This window comes from Bufo gargarizans, chromosome 3, assembly GCF_014858855.1.
Source record: "Bufo gargarizans isolate SCDJY-AF-19 chromosome 3, ASM1485885v1, whole genome shotgun sequence".
Taxonomy (NCBI): Eukaryota; Metazoa; Chordata; class Amphibia; order Anura; family Bufonidae; genus Bufo; species Bufo gargarizans.
In genome coordinates this window covers 108,551,073-108,564,313 of record NC_058082.1, presented here as the reverse complement: position 1 = coordinate 108,564,313, position 13,241 = coordinate 108,551,073, and the positions used below count along the sequence as shown (strand labels likewise).

The 13,241-nt window shown below is 44.6% G+C and overlaps 2 protein-coding genes across 3 annotated transcripts in view; one reads left to right on the top strand and one right to left on the bottom strand.

Annotated features, from left to right (window-relative positions):
• The window catches only part of SPRYD3 (SPRY domain containing 3), a 34,118-nt gene extending 32,720 nt beyond the window's left edge, over positions 1-1,398 (bottom strand). The window contains exon 1 of one of the 2 annotated variants that reach the window (XM_044286075.1): positions 1,347-1,398. The gene's annotated coding sequence lies outside the window, so the exon portion shown is untranslated. Of the gene's footprint in view, positions 1-1,260 lie in introns of both variants that reach the window. The other variant, XM_044286076.1, reaches the window with a different exon arrangement.
• Positions 1,399-6,040: 4,642 nt separating this feature from the next.
• LOC122932620 (sterol O-acyltransferase 2-like) overlaps positions 6,041-13,241 on the top strand; it is a 56,506-nt gene continuing 49,305 nt past the window's right edge. The window contains exon 1 of the mRNA XM_044287134.1: positions 6,041-6,233. Coding sequence (XP_044143069.1) covers positions 6,146-6,233 — 88 coding nt within the window. The 5' untranslated portion in view covers positions 6,041-6,145. The remainder of the gene's footprint in view (positions 6,234-13,241) is intronic.

The following is a 13,241-nucleotide window of genomic DNA, read 5'->3' as shown; positions in this document are numbered from 1 at the left end:
TGTCAGTGTTTTTTCACTGACCATTGGTAGGAGATGCTCTGGAAAACCTTTCAGCCTAGCAGTGCTCATGGAATACGAATGATAGAGAGAGCAAAAACGAAAGAGACACATGCAGCCTTAGGCCTCATGCACACAGCCGTTGTTTAGGTCCGCATCCGACTCATTCACTTCAATGGGGCCGCAAAAGATGCGGTCAGCACTCCGTGTGCTGTCCGCATCCGTTGACCCGTTCCGTGGTCAGCAAAAAAAATATAACATATCCTATAGTGCGGACAAGAATGGGCAGTTATATTAAAGGCTGTCCGTGTCATTCTGGAACGCACACGGACGCCGTCCGTGTTCTGCAGATCCACAGTTTGCAGACTGCAACACACAACGGCCGTGTGCATGAGGCCTTAATGGACATCTTCACGGATGGAACGCTGACCGTCTCGAAACAGACGTCATCACTGACAAGGACGTGTGGAAGGTGCCTTAAAGGGTTTTCCCAGTTTTTAAAGGGGTTATCCGATAATCAAAGGCGATGTCTATTTCTATCAGGATAGGTCACCAATATCAGATCGGCGGGCCGTGTCCCGGTCAAATGCTGACGGATACTGTAGGTCATTAGACTGTGTTTTCTCAGAAGCCAACCGGGACCAGAAAACATCAGCCAGGTTCTCACCGACATCCGTATACGGCTGAAAAGAAGTCACCATAAGGCTAAAGCCTCCACCCTGTGAGCGAAGGGTGAAACCACAGGAGCCGCCCCAGTGGTCACTGCACTGGCACATCCTGCTGTTGCTCGGCAACCACCAAGAATGTTTTCCTTAAAAAAATAAAAATAAAGCCCTAATATAATGTAAAATAAGAGACTCTAACGTAAGACGGTCCCAACGATAGACGCCATTATACTTACAGTAGGAATCTGACTTCACTATAAACCTGGACAAGGTGGTTAAAGGGGCGGGCGCAAATATGTACACCGTCACTGGTACAGTGATCATTATAAATGTGGGGATGACTGATCCCTCCTGCCTGTCATCACTTCTATAAGACACACTGAGGCAGAACCTGTATGTGCCACCTTATAGCCAGGGCACCAGTCTTCAGTGCTGATCCACCCTCCAGCGCCCAGGCTGCCATGCCCCCTGTTCACACTGATCAGCCTGCCTCGTCTCCGGCATGTCATCTAGTAAATCACATCACACTCAGCAACAGCCTCTCTCTACTGCCGCTAATCTCCATCATCCCTTCCGCACACTGGCGGAAACCTCTTACCGGCTCCATCTCCTCCATGATGCTCCGTCACCAGCTCAACACCCACACGTCCCCCACAGCATATGCCCAGAGCACGGCTCTCTTACCTTCCGCCATGGATACCATCAGTCACTTCTCCCTACTCTCGCCGAGGCAGCCAATCAATCAACAGTCTCATCTCATCCAGCCAATCAGCTGCGCGTATTAAGAAAGACGTACAGTTCAGCCAATCGGAGGCACTGTGTTGTCCAGGAAGGCGGGAAAAAGACGTAAGCTAACTTTTGCGCTATGTGTCCTACAGAGAAAAATCATGTGTATTTGCAGTCCCACCTACCGGAGCCATTTTGTCTGCGCTGAGCTCTAACCTTAGGGTTACCGCTGAGCTACAAAAAAGTGGAGACGAAAGTGTCCGAACCTGGTGAACACAGGAGACATTTACTTCAGAGTCAGAGAAAATATTTTCCACTTGTTAGGGAGCGGTTGTACTCTGCTTGATGATGTGGGCTTTCCCAGCGTACACGAGTATTACGTGTTAGGGTTTTAGTATGTAGTGAGTGACTGCAGGATGAGTAAGGACGGCGGTGACGTGGTGTCTGTCATCTCTGTAGTTGTACTGTGCCTGTGGGCGAGGGCTGCTGAATGCGGACAGACCTGACTGACCATGTGTCCGAAAATTATTTGGTCTCTGTTTTTCCATTTCCTACAGTGGATATTGTACAGGACTAGAAACCTTTAGGCTGGCTTCAAAAGTGACTGAAAATCCAGCGTTTTCCTTAGGGCCAGTTCACACAGGGCCAGTTACTGCCTCAAAATCAGCTCCAAAACAGCCTCCCATTCATTTCAATGGGAAGCACAAGCAGCATTTGCTCTTTTTCACACATGGGATAAGAGCAGCAGCAGCCCTATCTTGAGAGAATCAGAGCTGAATCTCTCATTGAAATGAATAGGAAGCTGGAAAAAAAAAAAAAAAAACAGTAAGTCCATGCGTTTTGTGTGCGTTTTCCGACCCCATTCTGCCCCTGTCCCATCCAACTGTTGAACACAACGTAAAACCAGCTGTGCGACTAACTATTGTGCCACAACCGGTCGAAAAAGGAACTTGTGTTACCCTTGATAAATGACACCCAGTGTTTGGTCAGTGGCTGTGAGCCAAAACCAGGTCCGGATCGGAAACGGAATATGAGCAGGTCCTTCCATTATACCTTTTCTCTGTATAGCCTTCACTCCTGAAGACACACCCATTGAAGTCCATGGGTTCATGCAAATCACAACACACAAGGGACCCATGTTAGGTCCGTTTTTCACTGATAGGAGATGCTTTTGAAATTAATTGTCCCCCGAGCAGTGTCTATGGAACGTGGAGGGCAAAAAAATGGACCAAACACAGATCCATCACGGACATCTTCTAGCCCGATACATGAACAGATTTTTTTTCAAAGACATCAAACGAACATGGAAATGCGAACAAGGCCTAAGGCCTGACTGTGTGAAATAATAATAATCTTTATTTGTTTAGCGCCAACTTATTTCTCAGCGCCTTACAGTTCAGGGGTTCATATACAAACAGTCAAAAATAACATAGCAACAAACAAATCAATAATTACAACAAGAGGAATGAGGGTCCTGCTCGCAAGAGCTTACAATCTACCGTATGAGGATATAGGGGTGACACAAAAGGTAGAAGTGCTTGTTTCATACAATGGTCCAGCCATGTTGGCAAAATAGGGGAGTAGATATAAAGCTGCATGATCCAGTCACTAGCCGATATCTGTAGTGCTTCTGGGGGCTTTGGAGAGTTTGATGGGGGATCAAGGTTCAGGAACTGATGATAAATGGTCAATATGTGGAGAGGAGTTCGATCAGGGGATGTGATAAACCACCCTAAAAAGATGTGTTTTTAAGGAGTGCCTAAAACTGTGTAAATTGTGATTTAACATAATTTCTGGGGGTAGGGCATTCCAGAGAACTGGTGCAGCTCGGGAGAAGTCATGGAGCTGGGAGTGAGAGGTTCGGATTATGGCGGATGTCAATTGTAAATCATTGGCTGAACGGAGAGCACGGGATGGGTGGTAGACACAGACGAGGGAAGAGATGTAAGGGGGCGCAGCACTGTGGAGAGCTTTGTGGGTGAGGACAAGCAGTTTAAATTGGATTCTATACAGTATGGGCATAAAAGCGACATAAGTAATGCCAAGTAGGTATAGGATAAACAACTAGTAATCCTCAGACCAATATATGCATCATAACAATAAAAAGAGGGTAAGGTCAGTCTTGGTACAGTTTTCATAGACGTGTCCACAGGGGCACAGAGAGGCAACACGCTGAGAGAGCCTTTTCACTGCCCCAGTGAAACAGCACGTTCTCAGCCCGGAAAGACTGCCACCAGTTCCTTGTTTGATATAAGCCCGGTCCGCTAACAGGATTATATAGGGTAAGAAACCAACCCGCGGTAGCGTATAACTAGGCCAAAACATGTATGTGGGGATTCATGATCGAGATACAAGACAGCACAAGATTAAATTATATATTTAATTGCTTTAAGGGCTCACAAGACAATACACTATACACACAAATAATATATACAGTGGTCTGAGGTTACAAATACAGTTGGTATCGTACAAACAGGGTTAAGCAGGACAAAAGTCAGTTTACCAGATGGATGATTCCTTTTGGGTTGTGATGAGTTCTTAGCTGTATTCAAATGGAGGGCAGTGATGTCAGCAGGTTGCAGGTCCCTCCAAACACATGGCACGATGTGACCCTCCTTCAGAGAAAAGACACGCCCGCTTGCTGGCACAAGCCTTTTAAACTGTAGCTGGCTCCTTCTCTTCCCAACTCTGGGAAGGGTCCCCCCTCCCTGCTGATCCTGGTAGCTCAATGACCCACAAAACTCTTTAGGATTCATAGCTCCAGACCAGAAGGTCAAATGGAGATGGTTCCGGCTACAAGTAGAGTCCAAACATGGTACCGTTATTTAGTTTCTATAGGGAGATATGTATATCTCCCTTCCCTGGCATCCCACCATCAAACCATGACCACGGGCCTGTTTATTGTGGCCATAGGAACACAAATATATATTGTGCCTGTGATGGCCGGGTGATTCATAATTTCTTATGAACTGTCAACCCCCAGAAAGTCTGATAATTTCCATTGAACTAGGGCAGTGGTCAGCAAACTGCGGCTCTAGAGTCACATGCGGATCTTTAGCCCCCTGATATTGGCTCTTCCAGGTGTGGGCTCACATGTACAGTGCGATAGCATTTTCGTTGCCCGTAGCAAAAAAAGGCAGGAGGGTGAAGACCAGGAAGCGGTGAAGGCTCTGTACTCACCGCTTCCTGGTCCTCGGTTGTAGGCTGTGCAGGGCTGCGCACAGTGTGAGGCGATCTGTGACGTCACGCTGTGAACGCCAGTTCACAGCACAGCCGACAGCAGGAGGAACACAGAGTGTGGGTGGTGAGGAGCAGCGGCATCCAGGAGCCGGAGTGGTAAGTGCTTTTTTATTTGATAAAACTTGGGGCTGATCTGATGCAATGGGGTGATGAGAATCATAATGGGGGATATGAGAGGCATCATGGATGATAATGGGGATGATGAGAGGCATCATGGATGATAATGGGGATGATGAGAGGCATGGGGCTCTTATCTGAGGTCTGATTGAGGGGGTCATTTACTTTGGGGTCTGAGCTGACGTCTGATCTCAGGGCGGTCTTATTAACATTGGGGTTCTGATTAGTGGTCGGACCTGAGGTGTAATGAAAAATATTTTTTTCCATATTGTCCTGCTCTAAAACCTACGTGCGTCTTATAGGGTGAAATGTTGTGGAGTGAAAGAAGATGTAGTGTCAAGGATTGAGAAAGGTATGTTCAGATGGTTAGGAATACCCTTATAATGTAAATAAATATGTACCTTCCTATATATTTGAAGTTTAAAAAATTTGGCTCTCAAAAAAAATAAAATCGCAGTTTTGTCGATATTTGGCTCATTTTACTAAATAAGTTTGCCCACCACTGAACTAGGGAATGGACTAGACCTCCTGCAGAGAGGTCTTTCCTGTTCCATTAGCTGGGTTCCTGGCTGGCTGAATGGAAGTGTGAAAAGTTGTAAACACTGGTGGATGACTAGAGGTCCTCTGCCATCTGCTGGCTTTGAAGCAGGGCCCCCCTGTGGAGCTCACTACCTCTGCTACCTTTCAGCTGGTGGTTGGTGCGGGGACATGGCTGACAGTAAATATTAATCCATATTCCTCACACCATACGTGAAACCCATGACACAATCTGCGGTGTGAGGCCATTCACTGAGCAGATATTAGGTCACATTCCAAAAGGTTACAGCCAGTTTTCAGGATCTTTCTAATTTTGCCGTCAGCGGCTGTGACCCTTCCCTCATTGCGTAATTGGTAAATACATGAAGGGGGCAACTGTGACAGTACTTGTCATCACTTCATCTATAATATCATGTAAAATAATTGCAGCCACAGATAGATGCTGCAACCTATGTAAAACTACAACTCCCAACATGTCTCACAATAGATAGATAACCATAGGACTACTGCTGTAGGTCAAATAACTCGTCACTAGCAGTAGTAATTTAGGCGGAATCTCACTAACCCCCACAACGATCAGATATGGATTCATAGATTAGCACAGTCCACCGGTACATATTCTCCTTTAAATCAGATAATTTGGACAGATGGATCAAAGTTCTCCTGGATTCCAAAGGTTAAAACATACATCAGGCGTCAGTCTATTCGAAATCTTAAGTGTTTGGGGGCAGGGGAGAAGTGAATACAAATAGGACAAGGGTTGTCAGACACAGTTACTGTCACTGAAAGGGAGTTCAGGGGACTTTGCCCAGTTTCCAAGTATGAAAGTAAGTCTTTGGGCACCATCTCTGCAGTGACACACCATGGCATCCACTGAAGAGACAGCAGAACCCACGATACGCCAGAGAAAGACCAACCAAACTCAGGAAAAAGCCTTTAAACAGCACGATGGTAACTATTGGGGCCTGTCTGGTATGCACATGCGTTGTGATTTGGGCAAACTGCTGCAAAACAGGGACTTTATTTTAATTTTGGGGAAGGGTACTGAATGGGATATTACACATGGTTAACTGCTTGATCTACATGCCATATAGTCAGGGGGCATCAGGCCTGGCAAATAGCACAGTGTCAAAAATAAATCAGGGGTTGTATTTTTGTATTCTTGGTCCTATTACACCTGCAGATGTAGCAGGCGATTGTCGGGAAAGAAGCCTTCCTTCCTGGCAATTGCCCGCTCGGTAGTGGAGGAGAATGCTGGTATTACATGCACAATCTCCTCCACAGTATGGATAGGTGTGATCGCTAATGCCATCGCTCGTTGCCATACAGAATCACTGTTTGCCGGCAGCAGAGTTATGTGTAGACAGCACAATCTGCCGCCGGCAAATGATTATATTAAAAAATGTTGAAAGACTGATTTCCCATGAACGAGCACTCGTTCATAGGTTTATCAGCGGCAGTGTTACACTGCCAGAGCATTACTAATGAGCATTCATACGAGCGCTTGTTAGTGATGATCTTAACGATTATCTGCCAGGGTAATTGGGTCTTAAGACCTGAGATGCACAGCTATTTGTGCAGTGCAATGCCCAGTGTGACTTAACCATTACAATGCGATAAACATTTTTTCTTTCATCAAATTCCAGAACAAGTAGATTGGTGATTATGACAGTAGAGATTGGTGAATCCACGCAATCCCTACATTTCACGTCCTATTGAATTCATTGCATGGGTTGGTTGACATTGACTTACTAATTAGAAAAGTGTGAGAAAATGTTGTAATAAATGGCTGACACATCATGAAGATCTGCCCACCTACTACAACACAATTTTACATGCATGGGAAAAAAGAAGCATGCGCTTCATAAATATGTCGTCAGTATGCCCATTAGAAATTTGCTGAACATGCGAACATATGGCGATATTCGCACGTGCCATATTTGTTTTGCATAGTGCCGAACTTTGACCCATGACACATCCATCAGGTGGGACAGGACAGCCAATTGAGACGTTTCAGCACATGTACACACCCCTGTGGCAGGCGCAGCACTATGAAGTGCTTTTTGCGCTGTGGCATTAGAAGAATTTTGATATCTCTGACTTTTAGTCTAACCAGACTGTCTATTACTCTGTAATTCCTGTAGGTTTAAAGAGCACACCAAATGCTTGAAATAACTTCTTTATTAACTTCATCTTTTCTTTATATATAACACTGCTGCCCCCGCAGCAGATAGTCCATGTACAAAACACGTGTTGAAAATCAACTGTTCAATCTTGTCATTCAACATAAAATGGTGGATATATTTCTCTCTTCAGTATCTGTATTCTCACTTTAGGTTATTTAAGCACTTTATGATCTTTCTGAGAGGTATATCTGAGGTCTAACTAATAGTTCTAGTTGCTGAATTTGGTCGCAATTTGCAGTATGCAGTTAGCAGTAACTATTTGCAGATTGGTTGAGTATGATCTGGTATGGTTGTATGCAATTTGGATTGCAATATGGAATTTGAATGGTTGCAATTGGTATTTGTAGCTTGCAATTGTATGCAATTTGCAATTGTATGCTTGCAATTTGTATTTGCAATTTGTATTTGATGGAATTAGTTTGGCCTCTTGTTCCCATAAAACTGGACTGTGACTGGAACTGTGTGTCTGTTCAGCTCCTCTCTGGTGAGTAATGAATCCAGCTAGGGGAATTTCCCACACAGGCTGTGTGTGAGGCTGGCTGTGATTGGTGAAAACTATTGCTGTATGAGAAGCTGGCTTTGATTGGTCTAGACTTCTGCCCAGTAACAACAGATTAACACTATGCTTTTTGTTGTGTCACTGAGCTTACCTTACATTACAAAACGCTATCTAATAGGGCCACAAAAGTCCTTTTAAGTACTAGTATAGGTGTGCTATTGATAGGTGTGATATAGTGGGGTATGATATACTTATACTTTCTAACACAGAAATTATATTATAGTGTATTTGTATTGTGCAGCAGTTGAGTGTGGTTCTGCTGCGATACTGCAGCTAGATAGAGGGACAAACGCTATTGGAGTAACTAATTGCAATGGGTGTGATATACCTGTTGCCACCCAAAAAATTGCTTGAGGGCTGTGATATACCTTCTTCCACAAAATCCTGATTGAGGGGTGCTATATACCTGTTTCCGCCAAATACTGATTGAGGGGTGCTATATATCAGTTTCCGCCAAATACTGATTGAGGGGTGCTATATACCTGTTTCCTCCAAATACTGATTAAGGGGTGCTATATAACTTCTTCCACAAAATACTGATTGAGGGGGGTGCTATTGCTATATACCTTCTTCTACCAAATACTGATTGAGGGCTGCGATACATCTGCTTCCACAAAATACTGATTAAGGGGTGCTATATATCTGTTTCCGCCAAATACTGATTGAGGGGTGCTTTATACCTGTTTCCGAGAAATACTGATTGTGGGGTGCTATATACCAGTTTCCGCCAAATACTGATTGAGGGGTGCCATATACCTTTTTTCGCCAAATACTGATTGAGGGGTGCCATGTACCTTCTTCCATAAAATAATGATTGAGGGGTGCTATTGCTATATACTGTATCAGGATTAGCTCATGGGACCGCCATCTCCTGGGATAGACGGGCGTTATAGGCACATAAAACAAAGTCCAAGCAAGTATGATGCAACTGGCCTCAGACAGTTTTATTGACTCTTGCAGATAAAAGTAATAAACAAAAACATTTCAAAACAAATGAAATACTTGGCCGTCTGGCCACTACGGCTAAACAGGCAGTAGTCCCTAACTACATGAAACTGAGCCTTGTACCCAGCTCCATCAACAAAACACACTGTTGTTTTTACTGACACAGCAGGGTTCTTCCCAGGAGCAGAGACCAGAGCTAGTGAGCTGTTTGCCCTTTTATAGCACACCCAGGTTCCAAGGTGATTAGCCACAGTTACCCTGAATACCTGGAGTGGCTAATTCGAGCAGGGACCCACCCAACTCTCCCTGCTCCAAGCAGCCAGGCCCTTCGAACCAGGTTTTTTTAACAAAACCCTTGCAAAGAGAAAACCTAGTTTTCCTTGCTGTCAATTCCCTGGCTGCTTATTAGAACGTATAGAACAGGAACCTAGGTGAAATGTAGACTCTTTCTACCACTTTTCCCCGGTCCTGTCACAATACCTTCTTCCACAAATTATGGGATTGAGGGGTGCTATTGCTATATACCTTCTTCTACCAAAAACTAATTGAGGGCTATTTTACACCTGCTTCCACAAAATACTGATTTAGGGGTGCTATATGCCTGTTTCCAGCAAATACTGATTGAGGGGTGCTGTATACCTGTTTCCGCCAAATACTGATTGAGGGATGCCATATACCTTCTTCCACAAGTTATGGGATTGAGGGGTGCTATTGCTATATACCTTCTTCTACCAAAAACTAATTGAGGGCTATTTTACACCTGCTTCCACAAAATACTGATTGAGGGGTGCTATATGCCTGTTTCCGTCAAATACTGATTGAGGGGTGCTATATACCTTTTTCTGCCAACTACTGATTGAGGGGTGCCATATACCTTGTACAGAAATTAAGCTATGCTAACATATGAGAAGTAATGAAGAAGGCAGCATCCTAGACACACAGATCTGACATCCAACCGCATGAGAAAAGTCTGAATCTAGAAGCAGGTTGCCAGCTGCATATCAGTAGGTCTGAAAATGAATGAAGAAATTGAGATTGCAGCCTAAAACTTAGTGCAAATTTTTAAGGGGTTGTCCATGCATACTCTGCTGCCAAATCTGACATTAAAGGGCTTCTGTCACCCCACTAAACTCATTTTTTTTATTTTTGTCTCCTTAAAATCCTTATGCTGCGATTTCTCTATATATATAGCTATTACTCTGTTTGGTTCAGTAGCTATATAAAAAAACGGACTTTTATAATATGCAAATGACCTCTCTAGCAGCAGGTAGGGCGGCTACCTGCTGCTAGCAGCCGCATCCTCTATTCATAATGACGCCCCCTCCTCATGTTGATTGACAGGGCCAGCGGACGCGCTCGTTCTCTGACTGGCCCTGTCTGCGTTTTAAATCTCGCGCCGGTCTTCAGTTGGCGCAGGCACACTCAGTGGAGGACGCTCGCTCGGCCGCTCCATCCTCAGTGCGCCGATGACGTCACATGTACACCAGGCGCACTGAGGATGGAGCAGCCGAGCGAGCGTCCTCCACTCAGTGCGCCTGTGCCAACTGAAGACCGGCGCGAGATTTAAAACGCAGACAGGGCCAGTCAGAGAACGAGTGCGTCCGCTGGCCCTGTCAATCAACATGAGGAGGGGGCGTCATTATGAATAGAGGATGCGGCTGCTAGCAGCAGGTAGCCGCCCTACCTGCTGCTAGAGAGGTCATTTGCATATTATAAAAGTCAGTTTTTTTTATATAACTACTGAACCAAACGGAGTAATAGCCCTATATATTGAGAAATTTCAGCATAAGTATTTTAAGGAGACAAAACATAGTTTAGTGGAGTGACAGAAGCCCTTTAAGTGTGGAGAAACACAGCTGCATTCTGGGTCGGACAAATGCAGAGGCAACTGTCCGATGCCCAGTGAGTAGCATGCACAGGTTAAAGTAATTACAGTAGGATCTGTACATTATACTTCTTGGGCATTGGAATTATTGCCTCAGCAACTGTCCCAGCCAGCATGCAGTTTCATCTCTCCACGATGTCAGATGGGACAGGAGAGCATGCCTGTTCAACCCCTTTAACGTAATGTTTCAGAGGTGTACATAGTCCTTTTAAGTATGTCCTTCCTTTATATCCCTCATTCCTTTTGAATCCACTTCTGCCTTTGACCAAAAAAACTGCATAAAAATCTGCCACAACAAATGCAAAATCTCCCAAAGCTGGCCATAGATATTACATCAAAGTTGGCGGATTCTGGCAAATTCAGTATGCAGAATACAAGCAGAGAACAAAAGTAAACTGTATAACAAAAGTCCACCAGCATGGATACACCGAACTATAGTAAAATTAAAATGACCTACATATTGATATTCTGGCAGTGAAAGAAACATCTATGATCTGAATTTAGTCAAAAAGCAATTCAATGAAAAAATTTGGGGGAGATTTATCAAGACCAGTGTATCTACGCTACTCTCAATATCCCCTGTGCTGTTAAAGGATGCATGTAATTTATGGAGAGGCGCAGGCCTTCGGTTGTCCTTGTGCCTAAACTGAAATCTGTGGCAGCACCCATTCTTCATTTGCACCAGAACATTGGCGTAAAAGAGGATAAATCGGCCGTGACTGATGGCCTCGCTTCTTCCCACTCAGACCTCAGATCAAACCCTCAATGTTAATAAGACCCCCAATCAGACCCCCATGTTAATAAGACCCCCAATCAGACCCCCATGTTAATAAGACCACCATTCAGACACTCAGACACCACCGCTGCTCCGGGGATCCAGTTCCTGCCATGCGCTGTGTTGTGACCCGATGCCGCACAGTTTTCTCATAGTGTGCGCAGTCACACTACAGTAAGCTGTCAGTACAGAGCCCGGGGAGCGATGAATTCATCACTTCCCTGCCCCCCTGTACTAATGACTGTGAAGGTTCTCATTTATCCAGGTCATGGTATATCTGTAAAGAATAAATCAAGGCAACTGGACGTGTTTTGTATATCGGCGAAACAAAACAATAAATATATCAGCGTATGGCTCAGCATAGAAGAGCCAAAACCTCTGGTCAAGATTCATCCGTGTACTTACATCTAGAAGGAACAGGTTATACCTTTGAAGACAGTCAATTACGTGTTTTGGATAAGGAGGCCGATTGGTACAAACGAGGCGTGAAGGAGGCCATCTACGTAAAAATGGAGAAGCCAAGCTTGAATAGAGGTGGGGGGGTTAGACATCTATTGTCTGCCACATACAATGCTGTCTTGACACCTTTTTCTACTGACTCCAATTAGGATAATCCAATCAACACCTTTGACCCAATGCTGGGTATAATTACCAGATGTTGATTCAGTTACATATTTATTCTCAGAATTTTTGTACAGTCACTCAGAATTGAGAAAGCTCATTGGAAGAACGAGTGAAACGTTTTCAAGAAATTTACAGTACGTCCAGTTGCCTTGATTTATTCTTTACAGATATACCTGTACTAATGAGCACTTCCATAATGGAAGCGCTCATTAGTATTCGCCCCTTAAGATGCACTGACATTTTCCTCCTACTTTGGGGGAGGGGTGCATCTTATAGGGCGAAAAATACAATAAATGATTATGATGCTGCAAGTTCACTTCAGAGCAGCAGTGATCAGTCTGGGAAATACTGCTCCCACACACAGCATGTTGCGCAGACTTGTGTGAAAGTGGCCTAAACATCACAGCAGGTTCTCTTAAGCCCCTTTAGGTTCCCTTCAATAGCTGTCAGACAAAAGCTTATTCAGTTGACAGCTACTTCACGCAACTCCTTATATAGTACATGTAAACCTGCTCAGTTTGATTGAGAATGGGGGGGGGGGGGGGGGGGGTAAATGGCTGCCAGATACTTCTCGTGGTCATTTATCGCCTAGGGCAGTGATGGCTAACCTTGGCACTCCAGCTGTGGTGAAACTACGACTCCCAGCATGCTCGATTTATTTCTACAGAGTTCTGAGAGCAGCCAAGCAAGGGGGGCATCTTGGGAGTTGTAGTTTTAACACAGCTGGAGTGCCAAGGTTAGCCATCACTGGCCTAGGGGGACAAAGGATTGGACATGGTAAGAATTTAACATGCCCAATGCTTCCTTCGGACATCATCTGTTCAGGGAGTATTGGTAAGCCCCCACAAAATCAGTGGGTACTGTGTGTCTGACTTTTCTCTTCTGTGTATTGGGGCCTTTAAAGGCAGTTATTCACTTTGTGTAATGTATTCAAAGTACATGGCAAGCCAAGGGCTCTATATGACTTGAATGTGGTCACATTGTG